At 40.8% G+C, this 25734-nt stretch overlaps 1 protein-coding gene across 1 annotated transcript in view; it reads left to right on the top strand.

Moving 5' to 3' along the window:
* LOC121642112 (vacuolar protein sorting-associated protein 13B-like) overlaps positions 1-25734 on the top strand; it is a 334030-nt gene that overhangs the window by 173914 nt on the left and 134382 nt on the right. The window contains 9 exon segments of the mRNA XM_041988605.1: positions 4451-4685; positions 7525-7739; positions 10717-10920; positions 14690-14861; positions 16213-16327; positions 19650-19791; positions 21551-21820; positions 21908-22064; positions 23793-23904. Of these exon segments, the coding sequence (XP_041844539.1) occupies positions 4451-4685; positions 7525-7739; positions 10717-10920; positions 14690-14861; positions 16213-16327; positions 19650-19791; positions 21551-21820; positions 21908-22064; positions 23793-23904 (1622 nt within the window).

Below are 25734 nucleotides of genomic sequence, written 5' to 3' on the forward strand. Positions count from 1 at the left end.
GTGTGTGTGTGTGTGTGTGTGTGTGTGTGTGTGTGTGTGTGTGTGTGTGTGTGTGTGTGTGTGTGTGTGTGTTCATTTTGTGAATATGCAAGCACACATGATGTATGTGTGTGTATGGTAGGATGTCATTTGAGCATGTTTTCACAGTTAAAGTGCAGCAAGTGCAGCCCCATGAGGAGTTGATTGGCTTCAGACCTTTTTTTTTTTAAAAGAGATTTCCTGGTCAAAATTGAAAGGTGTTCCAACTTTTGTGAAGTATATTAATAAAGCGTGCTGTAAGTGATACACCCTGCCCCTGAGTACACGCTCAGACACACAGTCACATTGTTCATCAGTGTTTTTCCTGAATGAATCTGTCATTAGACGTGGTAGGAAACTGAAGCACACGTCCCACACTGATGACAGTTGAATCAAATTGTTATCTTAAAGGTTTTGTTTCACTTTGACAGGACATGATGTCATAGGACAAAAGAAATTAACAATTATGTCTCTTTGACTTCTCTTTTCCCCCCTGAAGCCTGTATTATTTCATAGATACTATTTAAACACACCTGCCATTCTGGACTCCTTCCAACAGAGGGCTTGAACCCAAATCTGCAAAATCCTCTTCCTAACATGGTTCGTTCCAAAAAACAACTAATTTTTTTTTATGAGAAATTGATGTTTAATACAGAAGATCCATAAAACATGGATTCCACACTGTTAGAGAAGTGCTGCACAGCTTATCCTGAATCATATTAGTTGTGCCTGAGTCATTTCCAAGGCTCATTTTTTTTGCTGCTGTCTTATTACACATTACCCTGAACACATCTGAGGGTGAAGTTGTGTAATAGTTATTCCATACTGCAATTATACCTCCAGCTTTCACATATTTTTTTCCCTTTTTTAAAGCCCATTTTCTATTTTTAATTTCATTTCAGATTTTTCCATTTGCTACATTTGGAAATGCTGCATTCCCACATGTCTACACTAACAGAAAATTCATTTCCACTTTCCTATTGCGGCTAAAAATAAAGTTTAGTTTGCTGAGCCATGTGAGTGGCTTGTGAACACAGTAACACACTGCAAAATGTGGCCCTCTGCCTTCCAAGCTTGTGACAGAGTGAACCGAGTTTTAGGAAAGCCTGGCCTAGCTCTGTCATTTTCCTGCCCTATCACAGAGCTTTCTCTAAACACACACAAGAAGCAGAAAAGCCTTGATGGGCAGACATTGTCACACATACTGACTGCTTCCAGCTCAGTGTTTAATGGCCTGTTACAGAGCTATTAATTATAATTATGTGGAACACAAATCACAAACTTTGACAATGTTATTTGAACTTATTTGAACCTCAAACACAAATCTTTCACTTCCAGCTTTGACCTTTAATCCTGACTTTTAATTTAACCTGTAAACATAAAGATTTGTTCTTTTCTTTTCTTTTTTCTGTACTTTGTGCCATATTCTTGAACTGAAGAAGTGGTCCTGTTTCTCTCCTCACCTCATCTTATTTATTCAGCTCCTTCCCTCTCTTTTGTCCTCTTTGTGCTCTCTGGTCCCAACATCTCTACAGATTTTCCACGTTGTCCACCCTGAATCAGAGAGCGGGACCAAAGGACAGAGGCAAGGAAGGTTAGGGTGATGGAAGGATAGTGGGATATAAAGTTGGATAGCAAGAGGAGAAGCTGTCAGTGGTTTTGGCAAAGGTCAAGAAAGTGAGGCATTGGGGACATTCTGACCTCACAGTGTTTTTCTCTTGGATCTGTCAGCACTGCTCTGCAGGGCCAATACCCCCCTTTTCTGCCCTTTGTTGCCTCTCCGGTCTTCATTTTGGTACTGTAAATGTGTCTCTCTGATGTGTCACATCTCAAACATTAGACTACAGAGGGGACGAGGTTAACTATGATGACTTGCTGTTGGTGGTGGCACATAGAGTGTGGTGGATTCTGGCCAGTCGCTTTTTACTTCAAGTTTCAAACAGGGTCATGGATGCCAAGGGTGGTCTTTTTTCTTTTTTTGTTTTTAATCTGTCATGACTGCATGGTATTACAAGATTTTCTTGCATGAACTGTTGCACTTGCTTAAACAAATCTAGCATATTTATTCCCTGATTGTCTATAACACCTTATGTTTTGCTCCAGATGTAGATGAAACATATTTCTAAACATTTTCTGTTATTAAAATAACATATTTAGACCATTGTACAGCTTTGGCAGTGACTCACTGTCTGAACACTTTCCATTTGTCCTTACATTTTGATCTAACTCTACTTGTTGACCATATTGTTTCTTAGATACAGTTTCAGCCAGTAACCGTTCCCTCCAGGAGTAAGTATGGATTACAATAAGTAGACATAAGCACAATTTAATCCAGAGCCGGGCAAGAGATCTTTCTGTCACTGCAGCTATTCATCCAATTGGAGCTGCACTTTTTCTCTGGCAGCCCTGCAGCATCATCCTGTGCTGTAAGAAATTCATAAATAAATCCAGCATTTAGTCCCCAGTCTCCAGAATATTTCTTATCTAGTTGGCCCCTAACATCCTTACTGAAGACCAAATGTTCTAATTTCTGCCCTCATATGGACTATGGATATGCACTGTTTCCATTTTTTTATTACAGCATTGTTGTTTCTGTATGTTGTATCTTATTAGCTTTAGCCAAAAGTGGACTAAACGATGAGCAGAAACAGTTTAGTTTCATGTTACTGTGGTTAAGAATTCTTAGGATGCTGACTTAAGCACAGCCTGGTGCTCTTTACCTTTGGTGAGATCTTTGCAAGGAGTAGCTAAATATATATATTTATAATGCTATAAATGTAAATAAAGTTCTATGATTTCTAGATGACCAGCACATCATATATAATGTGTGGATATTGAACTTTAAACCATGATTATGGAGATTAAATTATCAAGAGCAGAGTGAATCCTTTAGCAAAACCTGCTGTTTATTGGTTATAAAACTTGGGGGGGGGGATAAAAATAGCTCTAATGTGAATTGAGATGCTCCTTTGTTAGTAAATAAATGTATTAAATGTCAATAAAAACAGTTTGCTGTAAAAAAAAAAAGAAAAAAACAAACAAAAAAAAAAATAGTATCAGTGCCTGATTAAAAAAAAAAAAAATCTCATCCTTGTGACAGTTTAGTTTTACTTTAATTTTTAATCTTTCATCGGTTTGAAATTATTTAAATGTTTTTATTTTATTTTGGACTGTGTAAGTTTGACTCCCAGAGGGGATAAATGGTGACAGCTTTAGTCAACCATCATACACAGCAGGACACTCAAATGTGACTGTAATACGTCATTAACTTCGGCTTTATGGTACCATGGCTCTGCTTTAAAATGATCCTTTTTAAACAGAAAATGTTTAGGTATCACTTTACTTTCTACTTGTTATGTTTGTATTCTTTACATATCTGTATGTCTGGCAGTAATTGATCTAAGCTCTCATACTCAGGTATACATCTCCATGCAAATATTTGAATTAATTTTAAATAGGATTCTGCATTAGATTAGTCCTGAAATAATTAGTCATTCAAACTGTCAGCTGGTTTGAAATTAGTCAGTGACAGTTTTGCTTTTATTATTACAGCATTTACGAAGCATAAATGCCAAAAATGTGTTCTGGTTAAGACTTTTTAAATGTAAATATTTAATTACATCATTGACTGCCATACTACTTGGTTTTTCCTTACTGTGTCCTCCCTTCATGCTGGCACGTTCATTGTTGGCGTATCAGCCAGTGACACCAGCTACTTTAACAGCTAAGTAAAAGCTTCTTAGTGACCCCACTTTGACCTTACTTGGAAAATTAACCAAAACAAGAAGCAATGTGAGATGGATATTTCTTTGTATTTCTAAAACTTCTCCTCTCGGTTTCTTCATCTCTAACTCATCTCTCGCTTTCATTAAAGCCAGAAAACCTGGCCTCCATATACAAACCTGTGCAGTGTTTATGAAAAAAAAATAGCTGAAGGCTGTGGAAGTCCACATGTAAATTTGTAATAGAGGTTCTGTGTGTTCATGTGCGTGTGCATTATAAACAAAACACAAGTTAGATTATGATAATTTACCCTCATTAGAGCAAATTGGACATTAAACTCTTACACCACAGCCCTCGTGTGATGAAGGCCTTTACACTTACTTTGAGTTTATTATCAGTGTCAATCAAACCAGCGTGTGTGACTGCACATGAGGTGGACCATCCAGGAAAGTTTATCCAGGAAAGTTTTATGAAGTCGTTTGAGTATTTTCCAGTAACAACCAGTGTCTTACACACACTTATTCTTAGTTCCTTTTAATAGCAGAGCAAGTCCTATAATGAGCGCCCAGAGCAGTGACCCTCCAGCATGTGGACAGCTCACTGAAAATTACTCAGAAAGGCTGAGACCGCTGCATGGCCAGCAGTCAATTGACACTTTATTTGTGTAACACAACTTCATGTGTCCCTTTATTTTCTCTCCCTTTTCCAGTTGGAGCTCCAGTCCTGCTGTGTGTTCCTGCCAAATGACAGCATCCCCTCTCCGAGCACTATCATCTGTGGTGACATACCTGGCACTGTCCGTAGCTGGTACCACAACCAGGCCTCCATGCCGGGAACTTTGGTAGTCTGCCTGCCCCAGATTAGTGTCCTCAGTGCTGGACATAAGTATATGGAACCACTGCAGGAGCTCCCCTTTGCTGTCTCAAAGCCCATCCTAGAGGAAGGTAGGTTTTCATCCTAATTACATTTACACTTAGATTAGTGTGACTGAAATACTCTGAGATGAACACACTCCCATACACACTGTCTCCCATACACACTGTGACCCCCAAATGACCTGATGTCAAAAAGATTGATTTGGAGGTTTAAATGAGAAACAATGATGGTGATAGGTACATACCATCGGTTAATAATAGCAATCTTGGAAACATAATTCCAATTGGTGGGAAAGGCTTAGGTTTTTCTTTAATTGATAATTAAAATGAATGGTTTAATAATAGCAGTAGGCTATATAATGTGAATCCGTCATCATTATGCTCTTTTCAACACGGAGCAAACCTTTGACCCACCACTACTCATTTACCGTGACAAAAGACAAACAAACTTAAGCAGAGTGACTTTGAGAGATAGATCTTGAACATGTGGTGTGGCGAGCACACCTGGTAGAGTTGACACAAGCAACACTTAGAAGGTCCAACAGTGTTTTTTTCTACTGGGGCTACTTTTTTTTCTCCTTTAGACTTTCAGTGACATCTGCATTGGACAGACTTATTTAAAAGTCAGAGAAGAAAAACATCAGCAAAAATAGTGTTAATTTTCAGCACTTCAAGGCTTGTCTAGGTTTGACAAAGTGCTCTACATGTGTTTTGCTTCATTCTTGGTGGCATCATTTCAACAAGGTGAGATTTTGCTCCATACATGATAGCATCTCACAGTTGCTGCAGATCCATGATAGGAATCTCCCGTTCCACCATGCACAAAAGAAGTATTGAGATCCTGGTTCCCAATTTCCTGTTCTTAGCTGACAGGAGGCACTCGGTGTGGTCTTCTGCTGCTGTAGTCCATCTGCTTCAAGGCTGGACGTGTTGTGTGTTCTGAGATGCTGTTCTGCAGACCTTGGTGGGAACCAGTGACTATTGCACTTCCTCTTTCCTTTCTATCTTCTCCAACCAGTCTGCCCATTCTCCTCTGACCTCTGACATCAACCAGACATTCTGGTCCAGACAACTACTGCTTACTGGATATTTTCTCTTCTTCAGACCATTCTCTGTAAACCCTAGAGATGGTTGTGTGTGAAAATCCCAGTAGATCAGCAATTTCTGAAACACTCAGCCTAACATCAAAACAGGGATCGATCGATATGGATATTTTTAGGGACAATGCCAATACCGATTTTTTTCACATCAGCCTTGGCCGATACAGGCTGCCAGTATTTGGAGCCAAAACTGCTTTTGTTCTCTCAGTTTACATAAAAAATGACAATAACAATAATGGTCAAAGTCTTGTTTTTTTTGTGTTTTTTTCAAGAAACTTTTATTAAAAATGAAAGTTCTGAAAGTTCTTAATCCTTCCAGTTTAGGAGCTGCAGGTTGTAATGGAGGCAACAGATGCTCGGCATTTTCTCCCGTCAGCCTGTACCAGCTCCCGTAGGTAATGATCCAGCTGCGTGAACTGCTCCTCCGATGAGTTCCTATTATCCTATTAGTCTGGGCTGTTAGAGAACCACTGATGAGGGAACAGCTGCTGTTCTTTCATCTGTGGCTCAGGTGGTAGAGCGGGTCGTCCAATGACCAGAAGGTTGGTGGTTAGATTCCCCAGTCATCTGTTGTTGTGTCCTTGGGCAAGACACTTCACTGTCCTTGCCTCCAGTGTTGACATCTCTGGTGAATGAATGTAGATGAATGTTCGGTGGTGGTTGGAGCGGCCGTACGCGCGGATTGGCTGCCACGTTTCCATCAGGGCACCAGAGCAGCTGTGGCTACACAAGCAGCTTACCACCACCAGGTATGAGGAGGAGTGAATGAATGATGGAGCACTTTGGGTGCCTTGAAAAGCGCTATATAAATCTAATCCATTATTATTATCTGCGCCTCACAGAAATGCTCACTGTTGACGTTACCTCCAGGTTAAATCTGGAATGGTCAAGATATAACCAAAGAAATGTGCATATTCAATAACTTTATCAAATAAAATCATAAGGCCTTGCTGTTCCCTGACTTTTCCCAAAACTACATAAATTTTATTGAAACAAGTTGTAATATTTAATGTGTAAAGAACAGAAGAGACATAATCATATTCCAGCCACAGGTGGTTATTTCCGTTGTGGAAGTGTTCTATAAAGAGTAGTATGCAGAGACGGATCAATGCTGTACTTCAGAGCATACAGGACCTTGAAGGAGTAAACATCCACTTCATCAAGAGGTGCATTGAAACACAAACAGCTCAAAGGGTGTTGTTTCTGCAGTTTGCTGGCAGAGGAACGTCCAGTTTATGAGCCAGAAATCTTTTTGCTTTTTCTCCGCATCGCTCCTCATGTAGTTCTTCAACTACATGCACACTTCCATCCTACGCTAAGCAGCCCGTACACATGGAACAAAGGCAATATACTGTCATGGCAATTTACACTATTTACTACGAGGCTAAAACAACTATTTAGAAGTCACAGCCAGCTCAGATCAGGTCTCTTCTCCTGCTACACGGCTTTGCCTCACGTGCTGCCGATGCCTTTTTGCTTTTTCTCCCCGGCTTTGCGCTGCAGCCACTTCTAGACTTCATAGAGTAAAACGAGACGGTTTAGAACTCACAGGCGTTTTAACTTCAGTGAAACTCTTTTGTTTGACTTTATAGATCAGTGGGAGGTAAATGTTGTCTGTTATATCAGCTGATCACTGATCAGCCATTCTAATCTGTCGATGTGTACATAACCAATGTTGCTAAGTAATTGAACAATTTACCTGATAAAGTGGCCAGTGAGTGTATATAAATATGGTCAGTGGTTCTTTACTTTATTTCACAGCTTTCTCACATGTTGATGTATCCTTTCTCCTCCTATGTGTCCACCAGGTGATGCCTTTCCATGGACAATAAGCCTGAGCCATTTCAGCATTTACACATTGTTGGGACAGCAGCAGAGCCAGAGCCTGCTGGAGCCCATGGGATGTACCTCCACCCTGGCCATCACGTCTAAGCTGCAGGACACCTCCGAAGGAAGGCACTCCTTCGTAGTGTGCCTCCATGTTGATCTACAGCCTGTCCACGTCAAGTGCTCCAATCCCCAGGTCAGCCAGAGAGTCTTGAAATTTGCAAAGTAGTAGTCATTAGAATTGCAGGTGTATTTATACAAATCATGTATTTGTAAACATTTCTGCAATACGAATGCACAAACCACTGGCAGGAGGATCCTGCCTCTGTATAATTTCCTAATGCACACTGACTGACTAAATAAACTGTCTCATCTTCTTACTTTGTATAATTTTCATGAAAGTGGAAATGTAAACGTAAGAGTGTTGCCTTGTTTGTTTTGGTTAAATATTTAGAGGTCTTAGATAAGAAGAGTGGGGAACTGGACTCATCTCATCATTGTTGTTTTATAATGTCTCATTATGTTTTAGTGACAGCATAATGAATACAGACAGGCTGGAAACATGATAATCTCCCTGTTAGGTCCCTAGGTATTTTTCACTCCATTATTACAACACTATAATCATGTTTCTTTTTTTGGAGGGGGGGCAATTGAATTAGCTGTCATGAGCGAGGCTCCTATGTAAACACCTAATTTAAGTGGTCACATTGTCAAATTTCAACCACACTGATGAGCCATAGCCATACTGAAGGAAATTAGTACAAAAAAGAAGTGAACTTATTAATACGAGAAAGTGGAAAAGTGTCCCTCTATGGTCTCCCTTTCAAAAGGGTGCAATCCACATTATGTCTGCTTTTATGCCTGTCTATAATTATGATAACCCATCAGTGATTCCCTTTTGTTGGTCTTTTCACCTTCTGTTCACCTTCTCTGTCTAAAGCTTTGACTGCATGTAAAAGAAAAGGGAGAAATCCCACCCTCTCCAAAACAGTGAGACCTCACATTATTGATTTCTATGTACCACTAGTTTTGTGAGGAATGTACTTCCTGCTGCACAGCAAGAGTCAAGAACACAGGAGATACATCTACATGCCACCTTGATTTTAAGACGTTTGTACATTTCAAGCACATGAATGAATCTAGTAAGTTTGCTTCCTCCTTCCCTTAAAACTACATTTTTGTGACATTTATCAGATTTTCCATCACATGTGATGAAATACTTTATAGTTCAAGCTAAGCTAAAAGCGGAATGAAGCGATCAAGCCCTCAAATAAACATTGTGCCATATTTTTAAGGTAACCAGCACATGTAGACATGTTTGCATGCTCAAAAATTCACTAAGAAGGAAACATTGGACATTGGAAAAAAAAAAGCTTTCACCTCATATATGGTAGCAACTACTTTAAACGCTGTGTGCTCCTACAATGCACATCAAAATTAAAATGATATAACCGTTTTTAATCTGTGAGCTACCTTTAAATGGATGGTGTTTAATTAAATTTGCATGTTTTTTATTTTACAATATTGAATGTGTCCAATCTCAGCTTCATCTGTGAGCTTCTTTGACTGAAAGCCGTACAACTTCAGCTTAGCAGGCGTCCACATATGACAGCTCTGTGGGGGACACAGTCCTCCAAATGTCGTCCTCACTTCCCCAACAGATGACTTGTGACATCTGTAGTTTGACCTCATGTAAGCTTGAGTGTGTGTGTGCATGTGTTTATATATGTACAGTAAATGTGGATTTGTGGCAAATTGTGTCCTCTAACCAGTCGGCTGACAGAAACATGTCATAACAATTAACAATAACATTAGTCCCACTTGTCCTTTTTATGAGCTTGTTGCTCCAAGCAGGTATTTCATGTCAGATGAATCAGTCGACGTGGTGGAGTTGACAGATCAAAAACGTTCAACCCAGGCAAATGGGTGGAGGGAATGGCAGAAGAGTGGTTGGGGGACAAAGCAATAAACAAATAATAACAGCAATGAAGAGCAGGCTGGCAGACGGAATATGAGATGAGCTCAGAATCTCACTGTGTTAGGGATATATTTGATCTGAGAAGCTAAAACTAAGGTAATCCCTCATCCTGTCTCAGGACCACAGTACACACCCCATCCCGCTTCTCATCTACTCAACATTCCTCATTCTCATGCTCCACATCTGCAGCTGAGTGCAGTAGGCCTTGTCGTGCTTGGTTGACGTTCCAGACAAAAAAAAACATCTCAGAAAAGAAAACATGGTGCTGTACCTCCTTGCCGGCAGTGCAGTTTGGATGGGTATGCTAGACAGCTGTTGGTCCTGGACAGTGGCTGGTTCGACATTAGCAGCTCTTTCTGGACATTTTTAAAATGAACCAGTTCTGCTGTTTTTATTTGATTTATTCTCATTTATGAAAAGGGCTTCATGTCCACTCACAAAGGGCATGTGTGCAAAAGGGTCTTAAGAGAGAAGAATTTGGTTTAGGGTAAGGAAATCTAGTTTATATGCAGACTTGTTTCTGTGTGTCTTAAAGTTTGAGGGACCCTCCGCGGTGGGGAGTTGAGTGACTGGGTAGCTGGCTGCAGAAACGAGGCATTTGAAATCCAGAAATTAGCTCATTGTGAAAGCGTGTTGCTTTTCTCCCTTTCTTTCCTTCACTGCCCCTCCTAAAAATACAACTGAACAACTGAAAGCATCACATCACATTCCCCTGCTCTCCCCTCATGTTTTCCACTCTTGCTTTTGGTTTTGTTGTTGTTTAAAGCCAAGAACTTATTTAATGTGAATGCATGATAAATAGTTGAGAGCACTTGACGGCAAGCCTTCAGTTTTTCCTAATTGTGGAGAGTTTTTCAGGGAAATTGATGACACAACTTAACTTTCCTCTGTGGGTGTTTCTTTGGAAGTTTTGTTGTTATGGATAACAGATTTGTACAGTGCAGCACGTGTATTCGCATGCTGAGCTTTTCAAATAATGACCCGCTGAATAAAACAAGAACATTGGTCTTAAACTGTTTTATATCACAGAGAGTAAGAAATGAGTGTGGGTATTCCATTTCCTGCTAATATTGCTTACTTTTCTTTATACCTCACCTCTAGGTTCAGCGTCTCACAACCACAAAGCTGCCAAGTTAGATAAGAGTAATGAGCTCAGATCATTAGTTGTATTTTCTCTGCCTTGTTCACTCTTTAGGTTCAACTTCTGTATGAGCTCCTCCTCAGCTGGAGTTCTACGTGGGCACGTCTCCAGAGACACGGGATTTTGCGTCAGACCTCCAGTATCCCAGACCCCCCTGCTGGTGCTGCTCCATCCTCCCCAGTGCGCAGCAGTGCTGGCACCGCCCTACCTGACACCAGCACCTGCAGCCCTTCTGCAGATTTTGGCTCCCCCACTGAGGTTTGTTTTTCCTTTGTAACTACTCATTTCATTTGGTCAAGTCAGTGTTTTTAGGAATTGCTTGTTTTTATATTCCTTTTCTTTTTTTTCTTCTTCTTTTTAAAAACCAGGATAAACATCTAGTCATGATCAAATTTGGGAAAGAGGGGGAGTTAAAAAAAAAAAAAAAGCAATGTGCCAATGGAATATATCATGAAACAGAAATTAATTTACTCTTGCACCTACATAGTTCCCAGTTTCTTTAGCTCATTAATTCCTTTATGCTCTTTGTTTTTCTTATCTTCATTCACACACACACACAGAGTACGTTGCTCCTTTCATGTTGTGCTGCTGTATACAGACCTGACCCTGCCAATGATAAAGTGTCTTTTCTCATCTAAGTTGTTCTGAGTCACACCTGATATTCAAGCCTTTGTTGTACATAATTCTTGTGCTGATTTATGATGCTAAGTGTGAGCATACTTTTATTGTTATGAGTAGTTGAGTCACCACTAAAACGTGCAATTTGTCAGAAATGTTTTGTTTTCAAAGCTGGAAATATCAGTTCTCATGTTTCTATCATAATTTTTTTTCTTACCCAGAACAGATACTTCAGATAGGTTTTAAGATTTGGCTCCGTTATTCGTTTAAGCTAACTTGATTGAGTATAAACCTGTCTTTTTATTCAGGGAAAGTAATAACCTGTATTTACATTTTTCCCACAGTCAAAATATTAAAACCAGGGAATGCAGTGTAGTAGTTCATGCAACCTGATGAGAATTGCGTGCAAAACTGGCTTTTAAAGAGGGATAGCAGCAACAATGGCAACCTGACCAGTTACCAGAGCACGTTGATGATGTTAATCTGTGGCAATTTGCTCAGTGTGCAGTGTTCTTTGAGAACAGCACAACCATCATTTCATCCCAGGAAGTATTAAAGTATATGTTCACAGATAGTAGTATTTCACATGTCATTGTGCATCTATGTTTGGATTTGATTCTCTGCTATCAGCATGTGTGTTCTTGACTTATTTGTGGATCCACAGAGGTGACGGTCCTTCAGCATGGCCGTGGAGGATCTACGGAACAGTGGAGTCTGCAAGGCTGCACCGGCCCCTGACAGCCCACTTGTCACTGTTTACATAAATACAAACACTGGCAGAAGTGTTTAGTCCTCTGGGAGGCAAGGTGGTTGAGCAAGACTGTTGGAGCTGTTTTGATAAGTCTCAGCAGTGGTGGCAGCAGTCTCTCCCCATCAACCTCACACCCCCACTCTCTCTTTTTCCACAGCCTATATTCAAGCCTCATCCCCCTTCCTATACTCTGCCCTGTCTTCTTCAAGCATAACTCTCCTTACGTTATAAAATAATACTTCCTGTTGTGTCATACAATTTTTTTTGCTAGTAGTGATTAATGCAGCATAATATTTTTTCCCCAGGAGTTTCCATCCATTCTTTTCCTCTTTGTTCTGATTTGTCTCTTTACCTCTCATTTCTTTCTTTGATATTTTCTCTGACTTTAGGCTTCCTTTTCTTTTTTCCATCCTCCCACCTGTCCCTGTGTTTCTCTTTACATTCTTTTCTCACAATCAGCGTTTTCCTCCATTTCTCTTTGACACCTCCTGACCTGCTGTTGTCTTCCAATGTTTGAGTCTCTCTGATGAGCAAAGACAAACGCTGCTGAGAAAATAAACCCGGATCCTCAGCCCGTTTATAGGACAGAGGCCCAGGAATTAAACTGTATACTTTACAACTTGGCTTGTGGAGGTGTGGGAAAATAGCTCCCTCTAAGAATGTGTGTGATTGTTTGGGGCCCCAATCTGGCAGCTTATGAACGTCGCATACCCCACCTCTATCATATCTACCCACTCTACCCCCTTTTTAATTTATTATTATTATTATTATTATTTTGTTCTATACAATAATGAGCTCTGATCTTTATATTTTTATTTATTTTTTAAAGACATTCCTTTTTATTTCTGGTTAATTTATCCCCAAAGTACACTGGTGAAGTTTATTAGGATTTAAATAGGTTAAAGATTCATGTATCAAACTAATTTAATGCACATTCTGTGGTTTTATTTCTTGTTTCATGCTATTCAGACGTGTTTAGATGGCTGTCAAATTCTCATCATTGACCCTCGTTAAATCACTTTTCTATGAGAATGAGCTGGAAATTGACCACAGCTGTTCAGGGTGGGAAGTGAGAGCAGTTTGGTGTCCGATGCTGAAGTGTAACCACGCAGCAGTTCACAGTGGTCTGAGCTTCCCACCACGCTAGCGGCTGGCTCCTGTTTCCACATGACATTGCCGAGCCTAATCCCACCAACTGGCCAGAACTGTAAACTAAACAGTCCTAACCACACACACGCATGTGTGCACACGCACAGACACACAAACACTTTTTTGTTTTGACTTAATCTCAACAATAATTAGCCCCCAAATGGCAGTTGACACTAAAATATCTCACCAAGACTGACTGAACACCATTACGTTTGGGCTCATATTACTGGCTACCAGTCACTGATATTATACACAGACAAACATTTGCACACACACACACCTCTACTTTAATTCTTTGATGTAATAGAAATGCATAAGAACACTTGCTACTTTAATATATTGTAAGGGATGTGTTTCATCCAAAGAAAGTAGAAACTTATCTGATATAATATTGAACTTCAGTTCAGTCCCAGACTTTTAGTCCACCCGCATGCTTTTTTCACTCTGAGACTGAGTTGTCCCCAGTCTATTTTTGAATCAGCATAAAACTTAATTTTTTTATATTATTGTCATCCGCTGTTATTGTGCTCTGCTTTCAGCCGCCCTCAAGTGTGTGATTAAATTAAATTTGCAAATTAGTGTGGGGCCCTCATCTCTCCCCCAGCTGTGGAAAGGGGACATAGTTTCCTCATCTGGATCCTCTTTAAGACACTGTAATCAGCCCTAGCAGCTGTGAGGTTTCTAATTGAGATGGTTGATAACCTCCTCACCAACCACAGCCAGGCTCAATAACCATGACACAATCTGTCATTACCACTGCGATGGGAGAAGCAGTGGAAAAAGTGAAACCATGCCATTCCAAAGCAGCGAACGCTCATGCTGTTTGTTTGCAGGCTTTTCTCTTTACGAATCAACCACATAGATGCATGAGTGGAAAACAGGTTTACCAGGAAGAGCGCAAAGGAAATAAAAAATGTCCCTTGTGCTGTCCTCAGTGCTGTCAGTGCCTTGCCAAATCTCTGGAAATAAGTTGAGAGCTCACAAAAGGCAGCCTTTTCTACCGCATCCTGCTTGTCTCTCTTCTTCATCCCCCCACCTCTGCCCCCGCCTCCGGTCTCAACTTCCCATTCTCTCCCAGGATGCAAGACGTGTGTGTCCTGCCGCACTTGAGTGAAAAGAGGCCATGTGGGTGCTGGTGGCTCAGTTTGGGGTTTACACCAGTGACAGCTTCACACAGTGTTCCTTTCCCCCCCCACATCGCTCTGTTCTGTGTGGAGTTCTGCTTACCAGACACTGATGTCATCCACACACAAAAAGGCTTAGTTGTTGTTGGTCTCTTTGTTATGGCTACGTGCACAGCGACAACACTTGCAAACATACACATCCACCAAACACATGGTTGAACACTTGCCCTAAAATTGATAGAAACTTAGCTGCAAAACAAACCTTTTAATATCACATTCAGTTTTGTGCTTTTGTTCTGTCCTAAATGTTATTTTCTCAGTTAATCAAATCTAAAGCTGTCTACCATCTTACCTTCCCTTTTAAACACCTGTTTTCTGTCCTTAGGGCGACTCTGTGCCTGCTGGAGATGATGGTCCATTCGCTGACACTGTGACCCTGGAGCAGAAAACCAGCAGCATTGAGGGAACCAGTGGGAAGGTCAGCCTGTGGATGCAGTGGATGCTACCCAAGGTCACAGTTGAACTGTTTGCTCCTGACCCAGCTATCAGAAAGACAGGTACCTGAGCATCAATATCATCTTTACAGCATGTTTTCTTCCTCTTTTCTCAGAGAAATGTTAAACACTGTACAGGAATGCAGCTGGAGCAAAGTTAAGATGAAGGGAAAAGACAAATAAATAAATGGGTGATGAATCCCAAGCAATCTGCCCCCTTGTCCCCTTTAGATTTACTGGGTGATGAAAGGCAAGATTTACCTTTAATTGGTGGCTGTAATATTTAGCATCTGCCAACCAGATCACCCAGCTTAAGGTCTTAAATAGTGGAAGTGGAATGTTCTGGAGGACCTCACAGAGATGCTTTGACTTAAAAACGTCTTAAATAGGATTTGGGCTTAATATGTCCCATCTGAGTTTTGACATGAACTTAACATTAGATTTTCTGTATGCAACACATTAAGTGTTTTATTAAAAACAAACATATCTTCACAAATGTATTCTTGAGGATAGTAAGTCACATATGTAACTGCAGATAATATGCTACGATCTAATATGTTTTTCACCAGTAAATAAGACACATTCACATCCACAGAGACTACTGGTTTCCAGTTCCCTGAGTTTCAGAAACTCATACATTAGTATCAGTGCTCTCTCAAGAGTTTATGTTTTTTCCACACAGTATCCAGAATAAATGCCACAGTCTTTGTTTTTTGCAAAGTTGCAAAGGACCTCTGCATTTCTCAGAGTCACCACCAGGCACCAGGTTTCATTTGCATGAAGCCCATTTTCCCAAACTAGCCTGTGAATATGGGAGATTTTTAGTGGAAACAATGAGGGACTCAACAGTTAAGCTCACAGACTGTTCAGCACAAGTAAATCAGTCCCTCTATGAAATGGACTTGCTTTGCCTTCAGTTGGTGGATTTGTCTTCACATGCAGTCACACATGAAACCTGATGAATACACACACAGCAGCATTTATGCAACTTCAGATACAAAAGTTATTAAATATGTGCAAGAATACCTAAAGAGTGTTTCCACATTTTTACTCATATTAAATGTGTGTACGAATACAAAAATAAAAAAACATGAATAAACGAACAAGCATCTGCAGCAATCACACCAGCTGGATCGAAGCCAAAGTCAAAACATAGACTGGGTCGCCTACAGTGCAGATCCTTTCCTACAGAAATGAAATTACACACACGCAAGTGCAGCATCCTCTCCAGAGGTCCAAGTTCAGCTATGTTGCCTATTTGCCAAGAACAACTGTGGCCATAACAGCAGAACAGGAGACACTTCTGACATTCATAAAAAGAAGTGGTGTACATTTGAGCTTCCATTGGTTTGTCTATCTTAACAGATGGATACTTATCCCAAAAAAATAAGTATTTATTTATATGTTGTTTCAGAGATCTGTGTCATCAGTGAGCTAGAAGACCTGAGTGCCTCTGTAGATGTCCAAGATGTTTACACAAAGATCAAATGCAAAGTTGGCAGTTTCAACATCGACCACTACCGATGCAGGTATGAGTAATGTTCCGTGTCTTTATCCGCACACACAATCCCTTAATCCAAAGGCCTACACACACTGTCTTCTGTGCACACAGATTCTTCTACCAAAGATAGTACGAGCACTTTTTACACTCCCGCTTATGCAGGTTTTATTTTTTGGGGGGGGATTATCACCTCTGCATCCACACGTTTCCAGGCAGCTGTTGCGGTGCTTATGACAGACTAACAGACAGATGGACCTACTACTGACTAGGCAGACAGGGTTAAATGGATTTGGGTCTAGCCTAAGTCACATTTGCGGAGCCAAAGAGTTCACTCAGTCCATCAGTGATTTTCTTTTTGCCAGCGGTTTTTGAATTAGAGTCACAGAAACATTAAAAAGACAAGGAAAACGCTGAGCGATGTTCAACTAAATTCTAACTGTAGCGTAGTAATACAATTAATGTGGCTAAAAGTTAGCTTTTTATTAAGTGGAGTGGCCTAGTTTCACTATATAAATCCATGTTTTTTTTTCTGTTGCATTGATCACATACCTCTGGACTGGAGTCAGCAGTTCAAAGTGTGAACAGTGAATGTGCCTGAGGTCTTGCTCTGTTGGTAAGAGACCACTTAGCAGGAGGCAATTCCCCCTGTCTAGGTCTGAGGAGATAATGAAACAGCAGTCACAGCATGCTGCATCCAGCAGTGTGTTTGCGTGGCTTTTTCAGGTCTGCTTGCTTTTGTGCCTGCTTTTAATCTGCCTCTTGCTCGATCAAGCCAGACAGCGAGAGGGAATTGGACCTTCACAGTACCCATACCTGCACCGAACCCCGTCATTAACAGTCACCACCAACATGATAATAGTTATTGATCCTGATATGCCAGGTTTTAAAATCACCTTAACTGGGTCACAGGCATGTCAGTAATGGTCAGACAGGGACTGAAGAGAGTCTCTTGGCCTCGAACCTGACTGTCTGACAGGCATTTTATAGACCACCCTGTTTTAGTGTAGCTGGTTAATTTATAATTCTGTCAGGCCACATGTGTTTCATATAGTAAATAGTATCAACCTGAGCCAGGACAGTGTCATTTCTTTAAGAGTGTAAAGATGCTGTGGGTCATTATATCACTCTGTTCTGATCTCCACAGGTGTGTGCCCAATTGCGTCTGAGACTACGCCAACCCGCAGACCTCTTTACTAAACCTCTGTGCCTGCTTAAGTAGATAATTAGTCAATTTTCTCATTTCTAGGTGATTTCAGCGTGATGTGCATTAACATGGTCTCAACACACTTTTAACAGACCACAGTTCTCTCTGGCAGAAGCACGTTATAACCCAAGCCAGGTTGCAGTCATGGCAGTTCAGGACAGAGCGGTGGACCTCGAGGCTCCTGGCTCACTCGAAACTTTATCACTCACTTCTACAAGAGAGCCCACCACGAGTGGAGTCCATATTAATCATCCTGAACAGATAATTGCTTGGTGTTTCATCACCCATCCCTGGTTATTTGTGTACAGAGGGTCCGATTAGATCAAGCTTCACAAAGAAAATGTATCATCTGGTATTTGCTATGTCACTGCTGGAAAAGGAATGGAACATTAGATAGGAAAGGCAAATATATAACTGAATTCCTGATTGTATCAGAATAAATTAGGACAAGAAAGGGTGGAGTAGGGAAGAAAAATGCAGAAAGGGAGCCCATGAGGAATACAAAATAGGTGGGTGTAGAACATGAGGAGGTCAATCCTAGAGCAGGGGAGGGGTATTTAAAGGGGGACACAAAAGCAAAAAGGTAACGATGCCAGGATGTTTCCTTTCTGGTTGTAAGTAAAAAAAAAAAAAAAAAAAGATTAGAAAGCCTCTTCTGCTCCATGTTTAAATCCAGGCTTCCTGAGCAGGGGTGTTGATTTAACCATTGTGTTACACAGAGATGCTCCCTGAGGATGAGTAGTGACACTTCACCCTTTTTCACTCCAAATTGAAGCTGATGTCTTCCAGCTGTTCCACAAACAGCTCGGGGTGAAGGATGACTGGTTAGGAGCACAGAAAGAGAAAAAAGAAGACGAAGCTTACAAGTTGGTCACTGTTACAGCTGTGGGTGGAGGGTTGACAGACTGGTTTTCACATCAGCACAAATAGATAAAGAAATGGGTACAAAATAGTCGTGTTGAAAGCAGAGTGACTGAGAGGACGCAGATGAGCTCAGCTGTGTGAAAAATTTTTATACAATCTAAATTTAATATTTCTGTTGTGCTACAAATTGAGACAAATAATTTCTTTTATGTAAAATTTTTTGGTGTCTTCTTTGCAGGTCGGTTCTACGTCTTGTGGAAGCTGCAACTAACGTCTTAAAAATAATTATAATCATGTTTAGAAAGTGTCCCCAATGCACATTTTGGGTTTTATTGATAACCTCAAAATTTCTAAATCAAGTGGCTGGGCTATCAAAATGCAATGTTATAACTTATGTTAAGTTGAAAGTGATGCGCTCAGCCCCTGGTACAGCAGTAATCATTTTAAGCTTGGCCTCGCGTGTCTCTCCAGGCCCGGGCAGGGCTGGCACTCTGGCAGCTATGAAGGACTCATTCTGCAGTGCAAGGAGACAGCTGTGGTGAGGCTCATGAGTGTCCCAAGCAGCCAAAGCAGCCTAAGCCTTCTATTTACTGTCCCTTGCCACACTGCTGCTCCTAATCAAGGTTCCTCATCTTTGCTCATGCTGGACAGACAGGAAAATATGGAAAATCAAAATTGCATTTGGCTGTAATGCATGGTGTAATGATGTTTAGTACACCTTAAATTCAAACAGAATTCCTGCCCAATTCATTATTTTTACACCTTTACACTCACCTGTCTGTCCAGTAACAAAATATTCAAGCAAATTAAATCTGGTGGCAGCCATTCTTTGTGTCTATTGGAGGAGATAATGACATGGGCCTTCAGTATTTGTTAATGAAATCTTAATTTGGTGATGGTCTTATACTGGCACCCAGCAATAAATGTTAAATTTCCTTTTTTAAAAAAAAAAAAAATTATTCATATGTTCTTGCATAGCAATTATCTTAATGTGCATAAAAGGTTTTAATACCTCCAGATTTCTCTGTTTCCATTCAGAATAGTGTTTCTTTTGATGGATAGTATAAGACCATTCCTCAGTATTTCAGCTGACTCAAGCTGGTGCAGCTTCCTGTGGTCTGATCAGTTTACTCTCATCTAATTTTAACAAAACCATCTAACGTTTCATGCTTGTCTGGCTTTTCCTCCCTTCTTCTATGTTTCCCGCCCCCTCTTGTGACCCTCACTGTCCTTTCCTGCATCCACTATCTCTCCAATCTCCTTCCCCTCTTCTCACCTCCAGTATGGAGGAGGGTGTTCAGAGCTCGGGCAGCTGTGGAGGAGTGGTGCTGTCTTGCACTGACAAGCTGAACAGACGCACAGTGTTGGTTCGACCCGTCAGCAAGCAAGACTCTTTCAGCCACTTCTCTGGCTTTTTCCCCCCTGTAAGAATCCAGCTCCTCTTCTTCTTCTTCATTTTTTTTTTTTTTTTTTTTGGTTGGTTCTGTTTAACATCCAGCAGCAGTGGCTTAACAGTTCTCTGAGCTCTTTTAATGACAGACAGACAGACAGAAAGACAGACAGAAACACAGACAGACAGGCAGGCAGACAGACAGACAGACAGACAGAAACACAGACAGGCAGGCAGGCAGACAGACAGACAGACAGACAGAAAGGCAGGCAGGCAGACAGACAGACAGAAAGAAAGACAGAAAGGCAGGCAGGCAGGCAGACAGAAAGAAAGACAGAAAGGCAGGCAGACAGACAGACAGGCAGGCAGGCAGGCAGGCAGGCAGGCAGGCAGACAGACAGACAGAAAGGTAGGCAGACAGACAGACAGACAGACAGACAGACAGACAGAAACATAGACAGACAGGCAGGCGGACAGACAGACAGAAAGAAAGGCAGGCAGGCAGACAGACAGAAAGAAAGACAGACAGAAAGGCAGGCAGGCAGGCAGGCAGACAGAAAGAAAGAAAGACAGAAAGGCAGGCAGGCAGACAGACAGACAGGCAGGCAGGCAGACAGACAGAAAGAAAGACAGAAAGGTAGGCAGACAGACAGACAGACATACAGAAAGGCAGGCAGGCAGGCAGGCAGGCAGGCAGACAGACAGACAGACAGACAGACAGACAGACAGGCAGGCAGGCAGGCAGGCAGACAGACAGAAAGAAAGACAGAAAGGCAGGCAGACAGACAGACAGACAGACAGAAAGGCAGGCAGGCAGACAGACAGACAGACAGACAGAAAGGCAGGCAGACAGACAGACAGACAGAAAGGCAGGCAGGCAGACAGACAGACAGGCAGGCAGACAGGCAGGCAGACAGACAGACAGGCAGGCAGACAGGCAGGCAGGCAGGCAGGCAGACAGACAGACAGGCAGACAGACAGACAGGCAGACAGACAGACAGATAGATACTTTATAAATATATAAAATATTTATGCACACAAATAGGTAAACAATGATTATGTAGAGTATAAAGGCGGATTGAAAATGATACGTGGCACAAGTCAAGACAAAGTGAAAGTATATAAAATGACCTTTTATAGAAGGTCTATAAAATGTAAAAAAAAAGATAAAAATAAAAATTGGAAGATATATTGTTTATGAATGGCGATAAAGTCAACTGTTACTGGATGTTTTTGCAGACTTTACCTTGATATCTTAAATCAGTTCACCTGTCTTGTAATCATGAGTCATTTTTTAAATTCATAATTCCTTTCTTTGACTTTATAGGTATCTAACTTTTTCACTCTTGTTGCTGTGCAAATCAGTCTTTAGATCTGAGATTAGGAATTTTTTGACAAACCAGAAATAAATTTTTCTAATTGTCTGTTTCACAAAAGAATTTGCTAAATTTAATGTAACGAGGGCTGATTTGCTGTTTCTTGCTAAATTACGGTGCAGAATTTAAATTTGCTCTAGAAGTTTTTTTGTTGTTAGTAGCTTCAACTTTGCTGGTTTGGCTCTGTTTGTGTTTGGGTGAAGTCAAGTCTTTTCCTTGAATTGGAAGAATAAAATAGAAACCAGGTCTTCTCCAAAATTGCTGAGTTTAATCCGTCTGTAACTCTACTGTTTGAAAATAAAAATAAAGACTTTACACTCATCCATATATCAGACCAAAATAATATTGAACATTTATTTGTCTTGTATTGGTTTGTGTTATGAAATCAGTCTGATTTCCTGTCTCATCGCTGGTTAGACGGCAGCTAAAGTCCTGGAGGGCTCTCATCAGCAGCATGGCTTCCTGTCAATCACTTACACTCAGGCCGTCACCAAAAATGTCCGTCACAAACTCACCACCCGGCCGGAGCGTCCGTCACGCAGCAGTGTTACGACTGCCAGTCAGCGTATCGCTGATCCCCTGGCCGACAGCTCGCCTCAGTACCTGAGAGAGATCCTGCTGACTGCCCAGCCCTTCGATGTGGTTCTGTCCTGTCCTTTACTGGCCACCATAGCTGGGGTGTTCCAGGTAAGGAAAGAAAAAGAGGTGTAAATGGCAAAGCTTTATCAACCCGTCTGAGTTTGGTATTATACTTTGGACCTGATTTCTTTTCAGGCTACAGTACCAAGACGATACAGAGAGCGTGGGAAGTCGGCAGGTCAGCCAATGAGAAGCCACACGCTGACATCACGGTGCTTGCCTCTGATTTATATTAACACCAGCGTGATCAGTGTCTTCTGCCATGGAGCGCCAGACAAACACGCTGCATCAGGTTAGACAATAATCAAACCATTAACCTAACCAGACAGCCGGCAGAACAGGTTTATATGTGCTACGTTTTATATTTGGTCCTTTAAACAGGAGATAATTTCAGAAGAACAGTATAGACAGTTCAAACTGAAACTGATTAGGTAATCTCGTTTTAGAGCAATGCCTTCATGAAAAACTGAGTTTTTTATTTATTTATTTTTATTAAACCATTTTCTTGGTGTAGGAAGTTAAACTGCTAAAATGCGTTTGTGTGTTTACAATTACTAAAAAAAAGGTTTACACACATGTTTCAAGAGGGGAGGCATGGACCATGTAGAAGTCATTTACTGGTAATTTGATGGAAATTAGATATTTTTCTATATCCAGTACTTTCATATCCAGCCTTGTTGAGGTTATAAAGTCTATTGGTCAGCATGTTGCCTAAATGTTTTTATTAAAGTTAAAGTTTTAACTGATCTTTTGGCTGAAGGATGTTTGTGTGGTACAAATTTGCTTTGAAATAAATGTAAACCATGTTTGTGTGTGGCTTAAATCCATTATTTGAACAGTTAGGTATTTACTTCAGTAATGCTGCCACACTAGTAAGAGTGATCAAACATTAACATGCTTGTGTTGCATACCTATAACCTCTTTCTGGGAATTTCTCATTGACAAGCTGATGTATGGCTTCAGTGTCATTCTGTCTGTCTTGTGGTCGTTTGCCACAAACCAGAGACCTTCCCTTAAGCCACTTGTCTTGTAGATCTCTACATCATAAAATGAACCAGGACTTTGTGTGTATGTGTGTATTTATATTGCATCAATACTTAATTGATAGACAATAATCTTATCTTTCGAGTTACGTAGCCAGTATAAACCTTTAAGAATAAAGTGAACCAGTGGCTGAACAAGCCCGACATCACTGGCACAGTTTACCTAGCATCTGCCTTTTTTTACTGAAATGAATGGCAAAGCTCAACAGTTTCACAAATGCTAATTTTATTATATTGTTTAATCTTTTACATTACCTCAGGTTAATAGAACCATTTTCAAAATGTGTCCATTCTGTTTTAAATAGGACAGATAACATTAATACCATGACATGGCTGTTATTTGTTTAGTTCTTGTTTGTTCTCATTTCTATCTCTCCACATAACTTTAAGACAAAGGACTAAGTTATGTGAACCAGACGCCCTGAAATTGTGGTTGCATGCTTACTTTTATATATGGTTTCTTAGATACAAGGGGTGGCTCATTTTGCCTAATAGTTTGATTTACTGGTTCCCCTCTACTGTGTCAGAGGCTGTGTGTTTGGCATTCTGCAAGCATTATATGAAAGTCCCTCTCAGAGTCAACCAGACAGGGCAGAGCGACCACATTAGTTTAGGAAGATACTGGCTAAAATAAGTGACTTAAAAATGACTAATGATGATTAGACAGCCCTCTTAAGACTGTAGGGCAGTGATTGAGTGAGAGGGGTTAAATAGCTTGCATGTAATCCTGCTTGTCAACCACGTTTCCTTGGTGGGGGCAGTTATATAGGATGTAGGATGAACTAAAAGTATTATGATTAATGTTTTAATCCACTTTAATTCAAATCCAGTGGTGCATGTCTTTATTTTTACTGTACATTGGCTTTTTTTTCAGTGTAGCTCAGTGGTAAATAAATAAGCCATAAAAGCAGTTACATAGTTGATATTCCATCTGTATTCACTTTGACATTTTTGCATATTTGTATGTGTCCCAGTAGATCCCAGTGAGAAGAAAGAAGACACCTTAGTGTTAAAGCTGGGTTCCCTCAGCATGGCTCCTCAGGCCGATAATCCTCTGACCCGGACTGTGCTCCGAAAAGATATCTACCAGTAAGACAAATCTTCTGGCTAAAGCTCGTTTTCTGGACATTGAAGTGAAAAACACTTAATTAGTGGTCTAGCATGTATTTAGTTAATCTCCTTTTGTTTTTTAAAAATTTAAGTGCCCAAGATTCATAACTGAGTCTAACAACCTGCTTAAAAAATGAACATAGTCTCTGACTCTGGTCATGTTTGTACATCTGATCACACTCACACAGCTTTATCACCGTTTTATAAAACTATACTAAAATAATCACTAATTAAATGTAATCGAGGCCACATGTTCAATTAATTGTGATATTGATTGGTTGTGAGGTCCTATTGCCCTGCCTTACCCGACAATGACAGAGAGCTATGAGTGACACCTTGGGGGTCCAGCAGGCCCTCCAGCTGAAACACAAGACCGTTGACAAAAGCCATGTGGATCAAAGCTGCAGGGCAAGGAAAATCTGGACTATGGAGGAAAATAGTTCAGCACAAAACACATTTCACTGCTATAGGCAGCAAGAATCTGGATTGTGTCATAGCTGCCTCAAAACCACAGCCCCATGCGTGTGTGTGAAAGAGTGAGCACTTGGGCAGATATGGAGCTGGCAAACACATGTAATGAGGGAGATAAAAGTGGTGCCTAATGCTTTGTGCAGCTGCAAGTGAGATGTGAGCTGATGTGAAATGGGGAAAAAGAAAAGGAAAGTGGACAACAAAAGGAAAGGAGGGGCCACTTAAGGCTTCATTGCTGCCTTCAGTTGGTGAGTGTCATGTGGGGTTATTGCACAGAGCAGCGAGGCTGAGGTTGTTCAGGCCTGTTGGTACGTTGGACAGTCTGTAACATTTAAGGTAAAGAGAGGTTTTTCTCTCAGTTTACCAAATTCATCTCCATAAGAATTCAGTTTACACTTTGATGGTTTGGAGTAAGGATGGTTTTAATCAGTTGCCATGGCTACTGTTTTTCAGGAAATGTTGGCCTTCTTTTGTTTGTTTTTGTGATACTCGCTCTCTTCTCACTGTGCTGAAAGGCTTGTTTGTTTTGATACAAGCCAGTACAGCTGATGGTAGCAGCTCCGTCTCCATGGAAACTGTCTTTAGATTTCTTTAGCCCACATGCTGACCATGTTGTTATCTAGTCAGATGATAAATGACAATCTTGTGGGCATGGAAAATAATGTGGAGTTTTTCCTCAGAATTTCACCCCAAAAACCAGTAAGACCATCTGTGTAATTTTAACCCATACTACCCAACAGTGTTCAGCCTCTGGTAGTTAGAGGACTTGTAGCCATGTGGCTGTGGTGCCCACATCTGTTCAGGCATAGACTGCATTGCACAATGCTCCACCCTGATGTGAATCCACACAAACATACACATGCAGTCACACAATCACATCCCTGCACTTGTATCAAGCATTTACACCCATTTTTTTTTTATGCACAGAAAAATAGACTTATACATACTAATGTCATAACACTATGTCTGTATGTACAAATACACTTTCAGTGAGTCACCACTGTAACCTCTGCACACAGAAGCCAACAGCCACTTCCCTCTCTGCAGTGAAACCCAGGAATTATGTTGAACCACTATCTATGTTCATTCTTTCATTTCTAACCAGGCATTATCCTCACCACCTTCCCTGTTCACATCTGCCCTCCAATTTAGGATGGTCACACTTCTGAATCATATGATTGATACCCTGAGATCAGAAACTCTCGACATGTCTTTTCCAAACACAGCTTTGCACTTAATCTACGCTGCGTTTGCTCCCCCAGGTTGCATATAGAAAGTCTGTAATCCTGCAAACCAATGTGTGTTTACAGTCTATAACCAACTGTGGCTGTAGTAAGA

Source organism: Melanotaenia boesemani, chromosome 6 (assembly GCF_017639745.1).
Source record: "Melanotaenia boesemani isolate fMelBoe1 chromosome 6, fMelBoe1.pri, whole genome shotgun sequence".
Lineage (NCBI taxonomy): Eukaryota > Metazoa > Chordata > Actinopteri > Atheriniformes > Melanotaeniidae > Melanotaenia > Melanotaenia boesemani.